Source organism: Chiroxiphia lanceolata, chromosome 1 (genome assembly GCF_009829145.1).
Source record: "Chiroxiphia lanceolata isolate bChiLan1 chromosome 1, bChiLan1.pri, whole genome shotgun sequence".
NCBI classification, from domain to species: domain Eukaryota; kingdom Metazoa; phylum Chordata; class Aves; order Passeriformes; family Pipridae; genus Chiroxiphia; species Chiroxiphia lanceolata.
In genome coordinates, this window is record NC_045637.1 from 101128608 (window position 1) to 101148422 (window position 19815).

General features: G+C 38.5%; 1 protein-coding gene across 8 annotated transcripts in view; it reads left to right on the plus strand.

Annotated features, from left to right (window-relative positions):
• The window catches only part of POU6F2 (POU class 6 homeobox 2), a 351339-nt gene that overhangs the window by 326263 nt on the left and 5261 nt on the right, over nt 1-19815 (plus strand). For all 8 annotated transcript variants that reach the window (XM_032679951.1, XM_032679961.1, XM_032679969.1 and 5 more), the window contains 2 exons: nt 9316-9484; nt 17240-17408. In XM_032679951.1, the coding sequence (XP_032535842.1) occupies nt 9316-9484; nt 17240-17408 (338 nt within the window). The remainder of the gene's footprint in view (nt 1-9315; nt 9485-17239; nt 17409-19815) is intronic.

Consider the following 19815-nt stretch of genomic DNA (forward strand, 5'->3'; position numbering starts at 1 on the left):
TGTTTGGGTAATGATAGCGTATTTAGACATACAGTTTAAAATCTCATTTTCAGAAGAATTGAGTGAGTGCTTAAACCCAGAGGGCTCAGCAGGAATTCAAAATATTTTTGAAAATGGTGTCACACGGCATTTGGTGTTTTGTAACTTGATGAAAGAAACTTCAGAATGGGGAAAGATTACGACGCAAGTTAGAGAAAAGTTTTTAGAATGTCATGGAGAAATGAATGCAGGAAATAAATAATCTAGTAAAAATGTTTCAGTTACAGATGATCCTAGTTTAACTTTCAACTTGTCACTTCCTTGGAAACTGAGTACTTCAGGAGAAAAAAAGGTGATTGCAAGCAATGATAGTAAGCTGCTGCTTGTTAGCTGAGTCACAGTAATGGAACCTTTGTAAACTGCTCCAGTTGCTAAGTAATGCGTGCTAGTGCTTACTTTTGCCTGATGACTGAAGACTTAAATGTCTCAGATATTGGTTTTAGTCAGCTTTACTTAGGTAGACTACATGTGTTATTTATTCATACAACTTTTTCAAACTTGACAGACTAAAACCTCAATGTCTCCTCATGGAAATGAGTTCATAGATTACTTACATGTAGCGTAAAGTGGTGTTTCTTTTTCTGTGCTATAAATAGGTTGCTTTTTATGTACGCAAGCAAGTCTGTTGTAGCCCTATTCCTCTTGTCTTTAAGTATGAGTAGAAGTTTTTGATTTATGTTCTTTAAACTACCTACAGTAGGGATTGTTCCTCTTCAAATTACACTGAGTAGGTAAATCTTCAGGGTTTTTTACTATTTTCCAAGAGTTTGCTAATCTAAGAAGCACTGTCTGTGCACACATCAAGAATTCTCCTAGAAATTGCAGCGGCTTTCTAAAGCAGGCAGCTGTTTGCACTCCTGTTTTAGTCTGTATCCTTTTTATCTCTGTTCATAAACAAGTTTTTCTTTGCCTTTAAAACTTTTTACTGCCCATCTCCCAAACGTTTCAATTTCCACATTAATCTCTTCAAGATTTTTTGATCAGAACTGAATGCCATGGTCACAGCGAGGATTCATCACTGTTCTACATAATAACATTATAATATTTTCAGCATTATTTTCTTTCTTTATCTCAATACAGTCTAATATCCTGCTTTTTTTTCTCTCTCTGTTCACTGAGCATTTTTTTTTCAATAAGCAGATGTATCCACCATAATACATCTTTTCTTCCCCAGTTGTTAACATGTGTATCTCTAAAATGGTTCCTTTTGATGTGAATCACTTTGCACTGATCTACTCTGTATTTCACCTGTTGTAATGCTCCCCTGGCATGTTGTAAACAGGATCTGTAAGTTATTCATGGTATTCTGAAACAACTGAAGAAATTCATGTGTTCTTCCTGATGACTCAACTTCACCGCTGTTCACCATATTTTGTTGCTTGTTGCTGAAACCATTTAAAAATTAGGTATAAATCCTTTGTTCTTTACTTGTAGTCTCCTTTCTTGAAAAAGGATGATTTATTCCCTAATTTTATGTTTCTTGCTTTATAAGCTCTTTGTGTACCATAATAGAAGAGTATCTTGTAACCTTAACTTCTGCACTTCCTCCATGCCTCTGGAGAGTGATTTTGTCAAAATGGAGGTTGTATGGCCAAATGCACATTGTTTTCAAGAACAGATGAGCTCGTTGTAACAACTTGTTAGCATTGCCATTGACTATCAGATTTGAAAACTTTGTTTCAAGGTATTCTTTCATATCTTTAACAACACAATGTTAATACAGCAGAGCTGACAGAAGAAATTGCAGTCCTACAGAATTTAGGAAAGGATGCACCTTGCTTGACTTAAAGCAATTATATATCTGGTGTAAGCTAGTTAACTGGATTTCCTGTGTAGACATAGACAAGGAAACATATGCATGTCCAGTGGGCAACTCAAGGTGTTAATATAAAATAATTTTAGATATGTTGGATCTCTTGTAGGTATCTTAAGGTATCTATTGTCTTCATTGACATGAGAGGGGGCTAGAGTAGCTATTTTAGGATCATCAGTTAACTCTTCAATGAATGAAATTAGGTAAGAAGAATCCAGCTGCCAGTGATTACTGGGGCTCAAAACACATCCTTGTCTATGAATTCCCTAAATAGCTTTCCTACTAATTTGAGTTTTCTTAACTATTTGCTTGCCCATACAGAAGCACATTCTACACATTCTGTTGTTCTGCAGCGTACCTCATAAAGCAGGTTCCTTTCTCACTGTTGCCTGGCTCCTTCCTTCTACATACTAGCTTCATTAAATCAGGTCTGTAGTCCCAGTTGTCCTCAGTCTTGTTTTATCTACACTGCCTGCCAGAAGTTTTCGTATTTCATTGTGCCTTATAGCACAACCAGCTTTGGGCTTCTGCCAGCTCTAACACAGTGAAACAAGCTCCTAGGCAGCATTTTCTTACGTAGTCAGTTCCCCACCCTTGCTGTCGTTGGCTATCATGCTCCAGATCAACTGTTGAAAGGACACAGCTACCTCTTAGATGGGCCTGTGGTGATTCGTGTGCATCTGCTTTCCAAATGCTAGTTTCCAGATGTACCTATTCTGTTGGTCTAAGCAGTGTGAAGAGATACCTTTTATACTATATGTACTATAATATATTTTACTATAGTGAGAGAGAAGATGCTTATTAAGTATCAAATAGCATTTGTATTCAGATTACTATATTCACTTACTTGAATTTATTTGAGTAAGCAAAATTAGGGTGATGAGATACAGTATTTGTGAAATATTTTGTCAGAGTTGACTGTGAAAGTGATTTGGCATGAAGGGTGTGGATATGTGTATTAACTTGTCCTCTCCATTTACTGGAAGCTTAAGGAAATGTCTTTGAAGCCCATGTCTGATCATGCAATATGAGTAGGTTTGAAGACAGACTTCATCTGCCATGGTGCTGCTCTCAAATCAGCACACCAGTGCAGTGGCCTCAGCATACCACCATTCTTTCTCATCCTAAAATGTATGACATTTTAGGAAATGTTTTAGTAAGTGTAAACAGGACTCCATTTACAGGAAAAAATAAAAGCATAAAACCACTTAAACTACTACTTCTGAAAGGCATTATCATGGAATTTCCAATGTTTGGGAATCTCTTTTCATATAAAGATATTTATTTTTCAGCACCTTCCATGGACTTCAATCTTTACAAGAGCTGACGTCTGTATTTCCCAGAAAGAACTAGCTGACGTCAGAAAAAATTGAAAATAGTTATTTATATCATAAAGAGGATTGTTTAAAATGTATTTCTTGCTCTTTGTGTTACTCCTCTTAGTTTAATCTCTTGTGCCTTTTTTGTTACACTTTTTCACCTTTGTCTTCTCTAGTCTGTTGAGTTCCCTCATCTCTCAGATTTCCTTTTCACTGAATCATAGAAAAATAGGACTGGAAAGGACCTGAAGAGGTCATCTAGTCCATCTCCTCCCCCTAGGCAGGATCAACTGTCCCTATATCATTCTTGACAGATGTTTATCTAACCTTAAAAATCTTCGTTCAGGAGGTTCTCTGACATTCCTAGGCAACCTAGGCCACTCTCCTTAGTGTTCAAAAGGTCTTCCTGATGCCTGGCCCTAGACTCCCTTACTGCAATTTAAACTCATTACTTTCTTCTCCTTTCCATTAAGTCCTTATTTTGCCCTTGCTGTTTGTCCAGATTCTCTGTAAAACCAAGTAGCAGTTCTGTTATGATACAGGTCAATATTCTGTCAAAAGTTTTCTTTAGTTCCCCTTAGTTTCTTTCTTTTTCCTTATCTTATGTAAAATATGGTGTTACTCTATCACTAAAATGCAGTTTTCTGGATGCAGGGAACAACATCCCTGATCTTACAAGACCTTTAATACAGAACTCCTGTCAACCATCCCAGGAATGGGAATATTCTACATATATGATTTTAAAACAAAATTCAGTTTACAGACCTAATTCATTCTTTGTCTCTGCACTGTCAGTCAATACTACCTTCACTGTTAACAGCAGCATGTAAAGCTGATGTAAAAGAAATAAGAATCAAGCCCTTTGCAGTTTTCAGTTTATTCTTATAAAGTATTATGATGCACTTTACTCTTCTCATATTCACCTCATTCCTCAAGCTGTAGTGTGCATACATATATTCCTGCCAGATACTGATCAGTGTTGCATAAAGTCATCATTCTGGCATGTCTGCTATATGCACCTACACTGAATGGCACTTACAGCAACTGCTTCTGTAATTTCTGTGCCTCCTTCTGTCTTTAAATGGAAAATGCACAACAGTCATAAATATAATTCATATCATATGTACGTGTCTAAAATTGGGAAAAGTCAGCTATTGCAAGTTCAAATTGATTCTGTCATCTAGAATCTAATTCATAATCTAATCGTTGTCTCTTCTTAAGGCTATTTCTGGAGTGGAAATTATAGTGGATGAAAAGAGAGAGAGTATTTTAATGCAATTTCATGACATAGATAACTATCATTGTTCTTTAAGCGGGACATTTACAGCTTAACCATCATGTCTGTAAATCAGAGGGGGTGCTGGAGATTATGTAGGAAGTTAAAAATGGAATCCTCCCTCAGTCTCTGGTCAAGCCTTAAGGTGACTCTTTAGCCTCTTCAACACAATTGCTTGCTTCTCCCTCACAAGCAGTGAGTCATAAACCAACAATCTGTAAATATCCCTTATATATTGCTTTTGCACCTATTCCTGTGTAGGAATACTAGCCATATTCCTTTATGCCCAGCTGTATTTTGGGAATTTCTGTATTTGTTTAAAGATTTCTGGACTTTCAACAAGAAAACTGTCAAGCTTCTGGGTATCGCAGTTATTTCAAAAATATATTTGCAAATGCATTGTACAATACATGTACCAAACCAAACTCTTCCTAGCCTCAACCATCACACTGTGCATGTGCTCTGACTGTGTGCATTCCTTGCATGCACAACTGGAGAATGCAGAATGCCCTCTCATTCTGGAGCTTCCTGTAAGCTTCAAATTTATTGTGCACGTGCTCAGCAGTTCAATTGTTCAGGGACTTTATGTGTAGCATGGCTGGAAAATGCTGGATGTGCCATCTACCTGAGTAATACTGATGGGAAATTGTTTAGATTAATAAAAAAATTATGGGAGGAAGGTTCAAGAGATTATCCAGACCACTCTGTTGTTCTCAGGTGGAGTAACTATTTTTAGCTAACTTGCTCTTAAGTATTCTCATAGATTCCACCAGCAATCTATGCCAGTGCTTCACTGCCACGTTAGACAGCTTTTCCCAGAAACTAATTTGAACTTTCCAGGTTACGTCTCATTCTCTCCAGTATAAAATGTAAGACAGAATAATTATCTCCTCTTTTCATTAGCTCTGCCTGTGTTCAAAGCAGGCATCATGTTCCACTTGGTCTTCCCTTCTTTAGATTTAACGTGGCCAGTTCATGCCAGGTGTCTTCATAAGCCTCAGGAAACTCCCAAGCATTCAGCCACTCTAATTATTCTCCTCCAGCTGGTCCAGGTTCTTCTGAAGTCTGGCATCTAGCTGTGTACATGGCATTCCTCTCTGCAGAGGTCTCTCCCGTGCTTAGTAGAAAAGGTGCACTTCACATGCACTGCAAACACCACTCCCACTCACACAGCTTGGTATGGGAAGTGCCTTTGTCACTTTTGTAAGACCCTAGGATTGCAGCTGGCATGTTCAAACTGACAGGAACATTTTGATTCCTAATCCTTGCATCCAGCCCATCAAAATTCCCTCCCAGCATGTTATCAACATGTAAATTTACTAATGATATTCTCTGCTTCATCAAGAAAATATTGAATAGTGCAAAATGAGAACAGAAGCACCATGCATGCACACTTCTGTTTCCACATATATCCATCCTCTCAGTTTTGTTTTCCAGCTACTTCTGCATTCATTCTGCAGCAATTTCACCTAAACTATGTTTCCTTAGGTTTTAAAGAATGTCACACGAGGGAGCGTCGAGACACTCATAAAGTCAAACCACCTACTGCTTTTTCCCTGTCTGCAAAGCCAATTACCCTGTCTTAGAGGGAGATCAGATTGGTTTGACACAGTTTGTTCCTAACAATCCATGTTGTCCGTTGCTACCTTGTTTTCTTGTGGGTGCTTACAAATTGTTTGATTATTTTTTCAGTACTTTTCCATGGTTGAAGTTTAGTTGACTGGACTATAATTTTGCAGATCTTTAAAGATAGCTGCAGCATTTGCTCCTCCATCCTCATAGATAAGTACTAACATCTTTAAGACTGTTCCACATGGTGTGAAAGCATCCAACTCATCTAAATACAGTACTTATCTTCCCTTGCCTAGACTGAAATCTTTAGTTTTGCCAGAGATTCCCTCAGACAACAGACCCCAAATGCCTGCTTGTTTCTGAAAGCTGCAGTCTGGATGTGATGTGGGTATAATGGATGGACAGAGAGTCCATTTCTGCAGTGTTCAGAGGAGGTCAGCCCTCCTAGTGGGATGTTTCCCTAGGAGAAGATATTATAAAAGTAGATATTCTGGGTTGAGTATTGTCTAAAGATAAAATCCAGTCCTTAGAGAAATTTTTTTAAGATGCCCAGTGCTTGCATGGGTCTGAAATCTGAAAGCCTTTCAATCAGCTTCTCAACTATTATCCCCTTGATAAAGTGCCAGTTATATTTTTTAAATTGTACTTGATCCAAACTCCAAAATCCTTGGGATAATAAAATGCTTTTGTTTATTGGTCCCTAAGGAAGTCAGAATAGGCTAAAACTGGCCAGATAAATAATTGTCATTATTGTTAAAGAGTAAATCAAAGTTTTTTGCTTCTTTTTCTGTTTCATCATTCCATGTGGAAGGTAGAAAAAGAAGTTGTAATTTTTTCCATTCTTAAACAGACTGTAAGAGGAACACTGTCATTAAAATAGTTCATACATATTCCACAGAAATGTGTCATCTTGAATGTGAACAGATACGTTGATCTACCGTGCTATACAATTTGTTTTCTACTTAGCATCAGTCATTTCTGTGTCCTGGGAGCATAATACATATAATTTTACTGTTACTAATGAATGTAGCTCCTTTTCTAAAGTCATTTGTTCAGTTAGATATCAAAAGAGAAAAACTCATACTCCTTAGCATTTAAGAAATAGATTTGAATTGCTGACTTCAAGCAAGACCAAATAGGCCATTATCTTTTCCCCTTTTAGAAAATGCAGGTAACAGCTCCTGCTGAAAAGTGAAGCCTTTTAGGATATTTTTATGATCTTTTTTGATCACTACCAAGAATCAACATAAAATAAAGGTAGAATAAGTAGCGGTCACCAGAGTACATCAGAACTGTATTACTGTATTCTTGTGCTCTGAAAGGGCTTTACTGGACTACTAGAATCCAATTCAGAACTGTAAGGTCCATTGTGTACCTTCATTCTGTAGAGAGACTACCCCTGGATTTTCTGGGAGTTTTATGTGAAAATCAGTACCAGAGAATGTTCCTAGTCTTCAGTCCCACATGAAAGCATATTATAGGTGTGATGGTTTGAACCACCACAAAAATCTAAAAATCCAATTTCCAGGTTTCCCCCACCCCTTCCCACAATTTTACCTTAACACCGAAGAGAAACTTTCAGGCAAGACACCTCTGTAGGGGGAAAAGGGAAGGGAAGATAAATGCATTTATTCTATACAAATTAAATACTGTACAAGCTAAAAGCAACTATATATACAATATTACACGCTTCTATCAGTCCCTCTAAACCTCTCCCTTAATTCAGTCCAGGAAAAGCCTTTGGGCTGATAACTAAGCAGTCTTTCTCTCATGGGAGTGTTCAGGGAAAAAAGGTTTTCTCTGATCCGCTCCCCCCACCAACCTCCAGCTGTTTACTGAAGTCTTTTCTTCCTTACAAAGTCCGAGAAAATAGTTTGAGCCCATGCTCTCTTGGTTCTGTGCCAATCTCTGCTGTGTGATTCTCTCTCTCTCTCTCCCTGGCTTCCATAGCTGCTGTATTTCAGTTCAGCTTATCACGTGCATGCATCCTGGAATTTTCATTCCTTCTACAAGTCAGTTTTCGGCTGCCCCTGGTCAAACCTCTGCAGGGGCAACTCCCGAGCCCTTTGACCCGTTTCCAATTTCGCTTGGAATTCTTCTAGCTCTGCAAACGAGTTGCAGCCGCTTCTCCAAGCTCCAAGCATGTTTGCCCATCTCTTGGCTTGGCTCCAGTACCAAGCATGCCTGCTAGTGGAGTAAATATTTGCAACTCCCCTAGCTGGCCTCCGAGTCCGCTCCAACTGCCTTTACAGTGGAGGGAAAGAACAGGCAAGGAAACCACCCCAGCCCTAGTCAAACCAAGGCAGAGGAGGCTCAGGGGCCCCCTTGATTCGGGGGCCCCCCAGCCACCCCTCATGTCTCTGATCCTCTCTTACACACACAGCTGCCAACTCACACTTCCGGCAGTTGTGTATATCTGATTTTTCACAGGAGCAAACAAAACGAGCGGTGATTGATCCTTCAGGGTAGACTGCCCTGGGACCCAATCACCCTACCTCTAGGCCCCGCAGCTCCTGGGGGGGCAATTTCAAACCAAGACAATAGGCAGAATGGATTAATGGTTCTTTCCTTTCCCCTAGTGATCAACCAAAGACTATACTCTTGTAAATTTGTAAAAAAAAATTTTAGAAAATCAGATTCATGTATCACAGTGTATCATTTGCATTTACCATACTCACTAGACTTTTTGTGTGTGTCTTACTGCTTACAGTCCTGATGTGAGTGGGAATCAGAAGTTTCCCTGTGAGTTTTAGTCAAGGATAATTCATCCCTTGCGAAATAAGTTTTCATCACTTTTATTTGTTTGATAGATCTGATGTCATAAAATAAATTATTACTTCCCATAGGAAAGAGATTTTGCCCTGGTTTATGTCCTTCTTCCCTATTCCCACTCTTCTTGGCCCTGGTCCTGCAGTATGAAAGGACGTCTCTGAAACAATGCTGATTTATATGAGAACCTATGTAGGGAATAAAAGTCTAACTTAATGAGTCAGAAAAAAGGTAAGCTCATATATTTAATAAGTCAGAATGCGGCTGTGGATGTCATAGGTCTCATCGCCAAGCTAAAACAGTATTTAGCTTCTAGTTAGATTAAGTATCCAGTTAAACTGAGTAAAAATTGAAAGACAACATTCAAAACAGCTCAAATTGCTCTGTAAGTCACCCAAACAAAGCCCATGGTGTTTAGTGCTCCAATATGATTTGTTCCCCAGAAGCAGATGGGTGAGATGGTGCATTGAAGGTTTTCCATTACTGGTTCACTTTCTAAATACCTATTTTTACATTTTAACTTATAGCTCCATCAGCCCTCCCAGACGCAAGTGGGACAAGCAGCCTCACAATCCAACCTCCTGCATTTGGCTCACAGTCAAGCATCTATGTCTCAAAGCCCAGTGCGTCAGGCTTCCTCTTCTTCCTCCTCATCCTCCTCCTCTTCAGCTTTGAGCGTTGGCCAGTTAGTCAGCAGTAAGTATTCCTCCTTGGCTCTCCTTAATTCTCCCCTCTGTTTGTCCTCCTCGATGCTGAGTTTCCTGATCTGCTTTCCCTCCTTTTGTTTTTTTAAATATAGTAGATTGTATATTGCAAAGTAGAGTGACTCTCGCCAGTAAGAACTACTAAGTGCTGTCGTGGATGGGGCTGAAGGTAAACATGCCTTGAGAAATTGTAATCAATGCTGTAAATGGTCATAAAAATGGTAGCAGCCATTAATTGACTCATGAGGGCAATTCTTATAACTGAAATGTAGTTTATGTTTTTTTGAAATTAGAAGTTTTTGAATTAGTCAATATAATGAATTACATTTCTCAGAATTTGGTGGGCAAACAGATTCTCCTACTTTCAGTTAAACTGCTTGGTTTTTTGTTTAGTTGATATAGTGAACCATTTTACAAACCCTCATATGACACAAATCTAGAGTAAGAGACTTTTCTGGCCAGGAAAAGCTTGCACACTTTAAACAAGAACCAACTGGAACATGTGGGGGAGAAGAAAGAAGCATGCTGCAGTAAAACTGAGTTTTTGTGTTAGCTGACCTGAACAGCCCTTTCTTGCAGATCACACAGATCAGGGTCTTTGCTATTAGCTTATCAGCCCTAACTTTTGTCTTTACATAGCAGTAACAATGGGCTGAGAGTATACATATTAACAGTTTTTGCACATCTGCAAAAATCAAGTGATTTGGATGACCTTGTTCAGTGATGCTTCATGTACATATTTCACGTAAACAAACACTGTAGCTCATGCCATATTGTTAATGTAAAATATATGATTGATACAAGCTTATGAAGGGCTTGGAGAAACTGTCATGCAAGAAAATACGTGAAAAAATGTTGATTAGTTTATTTCAGAGATTGTTTATATGGGGAAGTATCTAGTAGAGCTAGAGTGGTAAAATTATGCTGATATGACTCCCAGTGTGAATTCTTCTATTCTGTAATAAAAATATCTGCATATAGCTATGGTTATAATTATAGTGATATAAATATACTGCTATTGATCTGTCAGTAAATTTTCTCATGTAGACATGCTTGTAGGATAAGAGGCTTCATGTTAAAAATGCGTAAAGTTTACCCCTTGTCTATGTGGGAAAATTGAGTAAAATAGCTGGTGTGGAATAAGTTATATTTCAATGGCTAGTCCAGAATAGCTCCTTTTGTGGACATTCTTATTTAAAATAAAAGCAACATGGAAGAAGCTCTTTTAAATTTGAAGAATAAGCCCGTCAAAATTTAGGAGATGCTAGAAAAATAATTATTTGTTCAATTGTATGCAATTCCTCTTAGAACATGTATTTTATTATAACAAGATTTTTTTGTGATTAAAATCATGCAATCGTGATTTTTTTCCTCATCTTTCTTTCAGTGCATTCCCAATGGAATTGTCTTAGGGATGCATCAGAATTACTAATGCAACAGGTGGGCTGTTGTCCCCAGGTTTCTTCCTTATCTGTTTCACTAAGCTGTTCCCCAGTTTGCATAACATTTGAGGTAGGGAGCTGTAGAAGGGTGAAGGATGGTCTTGTCTCTGGCAATAGCAGCCTAAAGACCTGAAGCTTTCTGTCTGCTGTGTAATTCTAGTGCTACAGCAGGAAAATCACTTAAAAGAGATTTTTCACAAGTGCTCCCTCAATATCCAGCTTGAGATTCTGGACTTTAATTTACAGAAGAACCTGGTACTCACAGTTACGATTTTAAGTACCCTTTCACTGTGGAACTGTATCAATAACCATTTAAAGACAATCTAAAACACCATTTTGTGCTTGACCTAGACTGGGTACCCAAAAATGCTTTTTCCCTTAATATCTGTCCTCTTCTTTGTGAATGAGAAGGGGAAGACTCGCATTTTGTAGAAGCACAATAAAATAAATTAAGATTTAAAAAAAAACAGAGAAGCTCAAGAGGAGATGTCTTGAGTGAAGGACTTTAATAGGGGTCTGGGGCCACACACTGAAGAAGTAAAAAGGCAATATATCGATCAGTTCAACTGTAACGAAGGACAATTCATCCTGTGCACTGGACAGGGCACATGAAAATTAATTGGTAGTCCAGGGCTCAAAATCTATGCTACACTGTATTGTGAGCTGTTGTAACTCCAGAATTTTGTAGCTTCTGAGTGTTTATTTCTGCAACTCTAAGGATGTTCTTTTACCTTTATTTTTTCCTTGGATACATTTCAAGGTTGTTACAAAAGGAAAATAGTAACATAAATCAATCATATGGTGAGATAATGCTTATGTTTGTAGTTGGAAATAGGAGATCTTCTGTTGGATGGATGGAAAAGCTGATAATTCTGTTATCACCTTGTTGGTCCTGCTCTAAAAGGAATAAGATACATACTGTGCTTATGCTTTTGGCTGAGAGCAGGGGAGTATGAGGCACAGGAGTATCTATATATCAGGGGTTGGACTTGATGCTCTCGAATTTCTTTTCCAACCTGGTGGATTCTATGATTCTATTTGGGCGTGAGTGGGAGATACACAAATGAACATAGTATTTTTATTTGATCCTCTCAGGCTTGACTCCATTCACTGCTTGTCCTTTTCCAGTCCCATTACTTCCTCACACTGTTCTCCACACAGTCTATGCTCCCTTTGCCTCCATTTTCCTCTAGCCTTCTCCCTGCAGTTCTTTCACCATAGTCCATCATTGCCCAGCTCCTCTCCCCTTTTCACTTCCTCCCCTCCAGCTCTCATTCAGTCGCTGCCCCCAGACCATACCTGTGCCCTGTTGCCAGTCTTTTTATTAGGTAGTTTCTGTCCTCCTCTATCTTATTTTATCACTAGCGCTACTTCTTTTTACCTATTTTCTTTCCTCTACCACAGTGATTACTACTCTCTGCACAGTCAGGCCCTCTCTCCCTCCAGTCCAGACTCAAATCCATGTTCCTTAGTAGTCTTCAAGTCTGGCTTTTTCCTTCCATCATTTTTTTTCTTTTCTAGACTAAAGGTTAATTTTTGCCCACTCTGCATCCAAATCATGCTGATGCCACTCTCACACTCCCTAGAAGCCATCAGAGGAGTATGGGAAACGATCACCAAGAAGAGCAACAAGTCAGTCTCTCTGTCTTTACTGTTGTCCTGTCACAAAGCAGGCTAGAGCCACAACCATGAGACTTTTCATCCTATCAGATTGAGGAAGGTGTTGCATTTGGACATTAACTCACTAGAATTCAGAGTCTTAAGAGCATTCCAAAGGAAGATGTTATTAATTGGGATCTCCTGGGAAAAAAACCATAATAGATAATTATACATAAATAAAAACTTCTGGAGTTGTTTTGAATTTATGCTTCCAGCTTCATCCAGTCTCTAACCACTCAAGATCAACAGAAGGAGTAGCATGAGAGGCAGATCAACTCACTTCTGCCATTTACATAGCATTCTCACACAGACAGAAGTAAACCAGCCATCTCAAGGATCCATAATGTCTGTCCAGCATACCCTTGAAAGCATGTAGCCAAGCACAAACTGGAGCTAACACTGCCTGCCTAAGCCTGCTTGAGCTGCCACAGTGATGATGCTGGTGTTCCAGGGCACCTACTACTTTTTAGTAATGTGGAAAGACCCTACAAGAAAGAGGAAAATATGATCAGTGCAGTAAGAAGAGATCAAACAACCTGTGTAATGGAACATGAAAAGTCAGACAGGATCCTTCATAGCTTTTTATTGTTGCTAATAAGCCAGTGATACTTTTTGGACAAATAGTATTAAATGATCTTCATGAATTTGAAAATTGTTTCATGTGACTGAAAATCCATTTGCATACAAATATCACTGCACATGGGGAAACAAATAGACAGAAAGTCATTTCTGTTTTGCTTCTTCGTAGAATCTGCTCAGCTTCTAGACACAGATCCCTAAAGGCCAGGAGCACCTCTTTGTCAAGGCTGTGGCCCATAATTAAACAAAGCCTTCTTAGCTTCATAGCTTCCACACCAGCTGCAGACCTTTGTATATCAGGCCTGCGATTTAAAAGCAGTATCTAAAAGTCCATTTAAAGTCTTTTAGTGTGATGAGGTGGGCAATGGGTCAGTGGTTCTGAAAGAAGTTCATAGGCATAAGGGCAGCAAGAAACAACTTGCGGCCTCCTTTGATTGCTTCATCCCTCCTGAGGAAGGAATATTCTTACTACCTTTTCCTCATCCCTTCCAAAACTGCATTCCAAAGCTCCAGCAGCAGTCCTAGAGTTGAGTACCTTGGCAGAGATTTTCCATATTCCAGAAATTGTTCCTAAATATAGCGAAGTTCATGTAAAACTAGGCACATTCAGCCAGCTTGTTTGGTTAATCAAAGTGCATAGAGCAACATGACTTCAGTTAATAAATATTTGGGGCAAGCTTTTGCACAGTGACTGTAAAGAAAGTAACTCTTTTGCAAGAGGTTGCCTCATATCAGAGAAATTACTAAAGTACAAGAAGGTATTAAGAACTGGTCTTTAATAACTTTGGTGTTCTATGTTCCTTGCTTTTATTCCTTTTGCTTTCCATTCTAGTAATATTTTCTCTATGATTTTGTATTTTTTCTTTAATGTATCTGAATTTTAAAAAGGTACATCTCCTTACTTTTTTTTTTTTAATATTTTCCTTTCTTTTTTAATTCCTGTCCTGTTTTTTCCCCTGGATTATGGTCTTCTTTATAGCTTTTCCCTTTTATGTCATCATCACCCCTTCATCCCTAACCAGCAAAAAGTGCTAGTTATTCTAAAGGCAAAAAAAAATATGGTTATTTCCAAATAAAGGATGTTTAAAAAGAAGTTCTGCCTAAGCAAGATGAACTTATTCAAGATTCATCTCTACTCTTCCTGTTCCTTCTGTATGATTTCTTCATATTGTCTCATCCTGTCTCTATTCTCTTTTGTCTTCTTTGTTGTCTCTTCTTTCAATTCTACATCATTATTCCTACCTTTTTTTATTTCATTTTCCTATGCATCCCTCTGCTCATTTCTTTAACTTTTCCACCATATGTTCTCTTTGTGGAAATCACTAGTTTCCCCTCGTTCTGAGGCTTGTGTTTCCATGAAGTTCCTTTCTTCCTTCCAAATTCATTTTACTGTCATCTGTTACTATAAAATTAAAATGCTTCCCATAAACAAATTATTATTCTTTTTTTCCCCTGAGTTCCAGTCCATTTTCCATTATCAGTGTTTTGTCCTGCCTTTCTTATCCAATTTACTTTCCATTGGACCTCCCCTGCCAGCTATTTCTCCTCCTGTCTGACTGGGGAAATCATCCCCCTGTAATCCCTCCTGTGGCAGAACCCTGTACAACAGAAATTTGCTTTCTCCTTCAGGGTGCACTGATTTCTCTGAAGCAGTTCTTTCCCCTAACTATTAAAATCACAGCATATTTTCACTCACCAACAAACTCACGTGGGATTTTCAGAAGAATTCAAAATTGGGAGAAGTATTCCCTTCAGTAGAAAAAAAAGGATTTCAATGCAGGAGAGCCTGTGGATTTTATTTCTTCAACTCTCCTCACCTACCTTCACCATCCACCAGGACAACTGGTGAAATTTTGTCTGTCTTTCTTTTTTGTTATGAGATATGTACAGGTACCTCCTGAAATGGTCCCAGACAACTCTCTTACCTTTCTCCAGCACCCAGTAGTTTCATAGACACAACAGCCATTGTTTCCTCATGCAGTAATATAAACTTGGAGTCTTGAAATGCTGTTACTGTAGGTTCCAGCCACTCAATAGAACTGGTATTCTCTATTTTCCTGTTGGTACTGAGCTGCCTTCCCTGGAATATTCAATTAATTTAAGAAACAACTGTTTATTTACTTTCTTCAATAAGCCACTCTTCCTAAAATATGAAGTGCACTATATGCACAACTATTCTGAGAGCTCAGAATGTGCTTAAACAAAGCCCGTTATTTATTTGAATGTATTTATGTACATGCATATATTAGTTCACAGAGTCCAAGACTATGTATTGATGGTATTTTAATAGCAATAAAGTAAACCAGACCTATGTTGTTATATGATAATGTCAATAGAATGGTCTTCATAGCACTATTTGTGTTTTATGGATGTGATTACTTTATAAACCTGAGTGGCCACTGTCACAGCACTGACTACTTAAAAGCAAATGATATGCACCCTAGTTTTATACTGAAGGAGTGAATGGGTGTACAGGTGAGCTCAAGCACAGCAGTGAGAACAGGAGAGATGATTCTGAGTGTGAAGCATTGTCAAAACTAGGTTCAGCCTATGTTAATGTTTACCTGTGGTCCCTAGTTGCATACACAAGAATTTTAAAAATACCGTTGCTGTGTCTGCTTCTTACACTCCAGAAACAAATAGATACAGGCTGAATTTATATATCAGAAAAGCCTTTTCCCTCTGTCTATTATTGGACAAAAAGATTTTTTTGTTGGATGTTTTTCCATCATAAGGAAATTTTACACCAGGCTTATAAACCCCTGAAAATAAAAACTTTATTACTGTAATGCTGATGAGCCCTCAGCTATATCATACTAGCAGGAGCCACTCTTATATAGGGTTTAGTAATGTAGTCTAGCTCTGTCCTTGCACAACTGCTTGCATTTACAGAAATTGAGGGGTTATTGTGCTGCAAACTTTTCACCTCCAAATCTGAGGAATGAGGTGAAGAACAATAGAGATGTCTCACCGGGAGAATGGCTTCACTACATGCAGGATTGTACAGCACTTTGAAATCTTCCACCGTCCCAGTCCCATGCTGTCTCTGACTTGGTGAACACTTTCATTTAGTCAGGGATCAGTAGCTTGGGAGGGGGGAGAAAGTTCCATTCTCCAGCTGTTGTGTCATTTCCCTTGATAAGTCCTAAATTGACTGAGTTATCCATCTCCAAAGGAGCTTTCCTGTGGTAGACATGCTTTATTATGTGCCCTTTCAGGGACAAAGGCTTCTGTGTCAGTAAACTGCTATAGAGAGGAAGGACAGATTTATTCTCACAGCATCATAAGTATTATCTTCTGAGGGGCTAATGTAAAAGTAAAAAACTGTGCAGCATTACCATCCAAATCCAATGTTGCTGCTCCTTGATTATCAACCTGATGGGAGGCAGAATGAAAAGCTTGAAAGGCTGCTTCTCAGAAGGGCATATTTTAAAAGATGATTTTTAAATCAAATGGGTTTTAAAGGCAGCATTTTGATTTGGTTTGTTTATTTGCTGGGTTATTTTGGATGTTCAGCTGGCAGTTTGTGTTGTGTATTGTGGAAAAGGGAAGAAATGGTTGTGAATCTCCTTATTTGGCATTAATTTTAGATAAGGCAGAAAGTCTTGATTTTAAGTTAAAAATCCAAGCAGTTCATACCTACATTTAAGCCCTCCCCACAAACTGGAAATAAATATATTAACATCAGTCTTCTTTTTCTATCTGATAAGAAAGGAAAACAGGGAAAATGACTCCTCAACCCAGGGAAGATTTTGCAAGGCTTAACTGGCAGTGAAGAGCCCAGGCACCTGGGCTCACTCTGAGGTGAGCTGGCCATTTTCAGAAGTTTAGGTTTTGAAAGACTTCCACCAGCACCTGCAAACAATGCAGCCTAGTTAGCATTTTAGCAATCTGAACATACTTCATAACACACCTGACAAGGCAAGTCTGCTTGTTTGGGGAAGAAGAGAAAGGGATAAGTATTAAAAAAATTGAACTTGAACGTCTTGACAATGAAAGCTGGTGTAAGCTTATCCCACTGATATGTGATGCGAAGAACTGACATGATTAAAAAAATATCTCAACAGATCCTCAAACAGCCACTGGAGAGGTGGATGGGGTGAACCTGGAAGAAATCCGAGAATTTGCCAAAGCCTTTAAAATCCGGCGCCTGTCCCTTGGCCTGACACAGACTCAAGTTGGCCAAGCCCTAAGCGCCACCGAAGGCCCAGCCTATAGCCAGTCTGCCATCTGCAGGTAACAAGTTACATCATAAACTCTCCTCTCCTCCCTTTATTCTTAATAATTATTCAGCTTATTGTGAGGAGCATGCTTGTGTTTGAGTCTCCTGTCTTTACAGTTTATTATTTAATCTGAGATTTAAATTGGCCAATAATGTTAACTGACAGATAAAATGTTCTTATTGTGTAAGCCTAGAGTAACTTTGGTCTTTTATTTTTATCTCCTTCTTTTTTAAACAAGTGAGAAACAATGTTCCTGGCACTGAGACTTAATTCCGTAGATGAGCTGGAGATCCTGCTGATGCTGGATAAGCACCAGCTGACCCTCTTCATACTGTGCCATTTTCTACAGATAGGGTTACTGAACAAATATTTCATGGCTGCATCCCTGCTAAGTTAAAACCTATATTACTGTGGTTAGCACTTCACATAGAGGATGTTAATGATGATTTACCTAGGCAACATAGAAGGGAAAAAAATAGCCTTCCTGCTATCTTGCAAACCAGCAGCTATTCATCTTTTATCACCCAAATGTTTACTAGAAAAAGCCAGACAAACCCATGCATGCAAAACAGAAGCAGAAATCTGTCCTAATCATAAGAAATCATAATACAGTCTTGACAGAGTTAAAGTAGAAGCAAACGCCTTATATACATGTATGTGTGTTAAAGTAATCCCATGTTTATGCATGAGGTAACAAACACACTTAGGTAACAGCTTTTTCCTCTTGGGCAATGCCTTATAGTCCTTCCCCATCAGTGAAAGCCAAGAAACCAACTCTAAGCTCATTTAAGTGGATTTCGTTCTTGGTGATCCATGAAATGCTCTGTCTTTTTATCTGCTCTTTATACTTTTAATGTATTCCCCATAGAACGGAAGTGTACTTTTCCTGCAGTTAAAGACTAAGGTTATAAATAACATCAGTATGGGGTAGCGAGCTTGCAGCTCACATTTTGCTCAATGATTTTCCATAAAACCCATTGATTGTTGTTAAATACAAAAAACTCCATAGGATCCTCTCACTTCTATGGTCTCCCCTACTGTTTTTTCTTATAAGATACCTCCCTGTAGAAAATAACCTTTATTCAGTCTATACAAGGATACTACTGCTGGGAAATTTGTTTCAAGACTTGTATATCGTTACACCAAACATGTACTACAGTATCAACACTAACAAGCAGTGCCAATGATATGGATGCTATTGTTCCCTATTACTAAGGTTTAATATTTATTCTTTTTTCTTCCTTGTGGTCAGTGGATAAAGAATGCCTAAAACAGGTGGAGTTTTAGCAACTGACAATTTTTTGTAGCCTTAAGTTACTCTTTAACATGCTATACTTTAAAGAGACACGTTGCAATTTCCTTTGCTTTTGTTTAGTTTTCTGTCTTCTCATTTCATTCATTCTTTCTCACACCTTGAGAAAACACTGGGGATGGTGAGACATTTTACAGAGGGATCCTTAGAGGGATAAATTTCTCAGAACATGAGGAATGGGTGCACAAGCTGGTCCCAAATACTTGCAAGGTTACAGGGTTTTTTAATTTCCTTTGCGTGCTCCAGGTGGATACCACTTCAGAGTGTAATAACATGCTATGACTGTGCATTTTTTGTTAAGCACCAAGACAAGCTGTGTTGAAGAATAAGTATGTGTTCAGAAATAGTAGATTTAACTTTTCTTTTAAGGGTACCAAAGGAGATTCAGTATGAACTCCAGGTTAATGGAAGAGACAGTAAGGCAAACAAGTTAAACAACCAACTCAAAGACAAAAGTGGCCTGTGCAGGTCATATTAGCAATATATCACCTTGATATGTTCTGCATGCAAATAACAGTGTTTTCTTTAGCTTGAGACAATACATTTGAAAACACACTCTTCAGCCTGAAATATCACTGGACACCTCGTAGTCAATAACACATTAGGATGTCAGGCACCAGTTACAAATTCTTAGGAGTGTTATTATCTGAAATTATTCCTTGTCTTATTCTTTGTTTGTGAGAAATGCTTTGTTTCTTGCTGGAATATTTTCTGCTGCCTCCACATGCTGAATAGTGACACTAAAAATTACCAACTCCAGTCACTGAGTTTCTTTGCACAAAGGCACTGACTCGGTTGTCTCATCTCCAGAGCATACTGTGATTAGTAGTGGTGGTGGTGTTTCAGCACCGGTTGGGCTGGAGAGCAGAGCAGCATCATACAATGATTGTTGCCTTTCTGCAGCATTAAATACTGCAACATGCAAAGTGGGGAAATACAAATGGGTGGCACCAGAAGACTTGGGTTAAGATTTTTTAATGTGTAGCAAAAGAGGATGAACTCAGTAAAGGAAAGAAACAATTACCTATAAGACTTTAAATGTGAACTCAGCTGTTCTGCTTGTTTTTGAAAGGATTAAAGCTTTGTGTGGCTGCTTTTCCAGATGTTT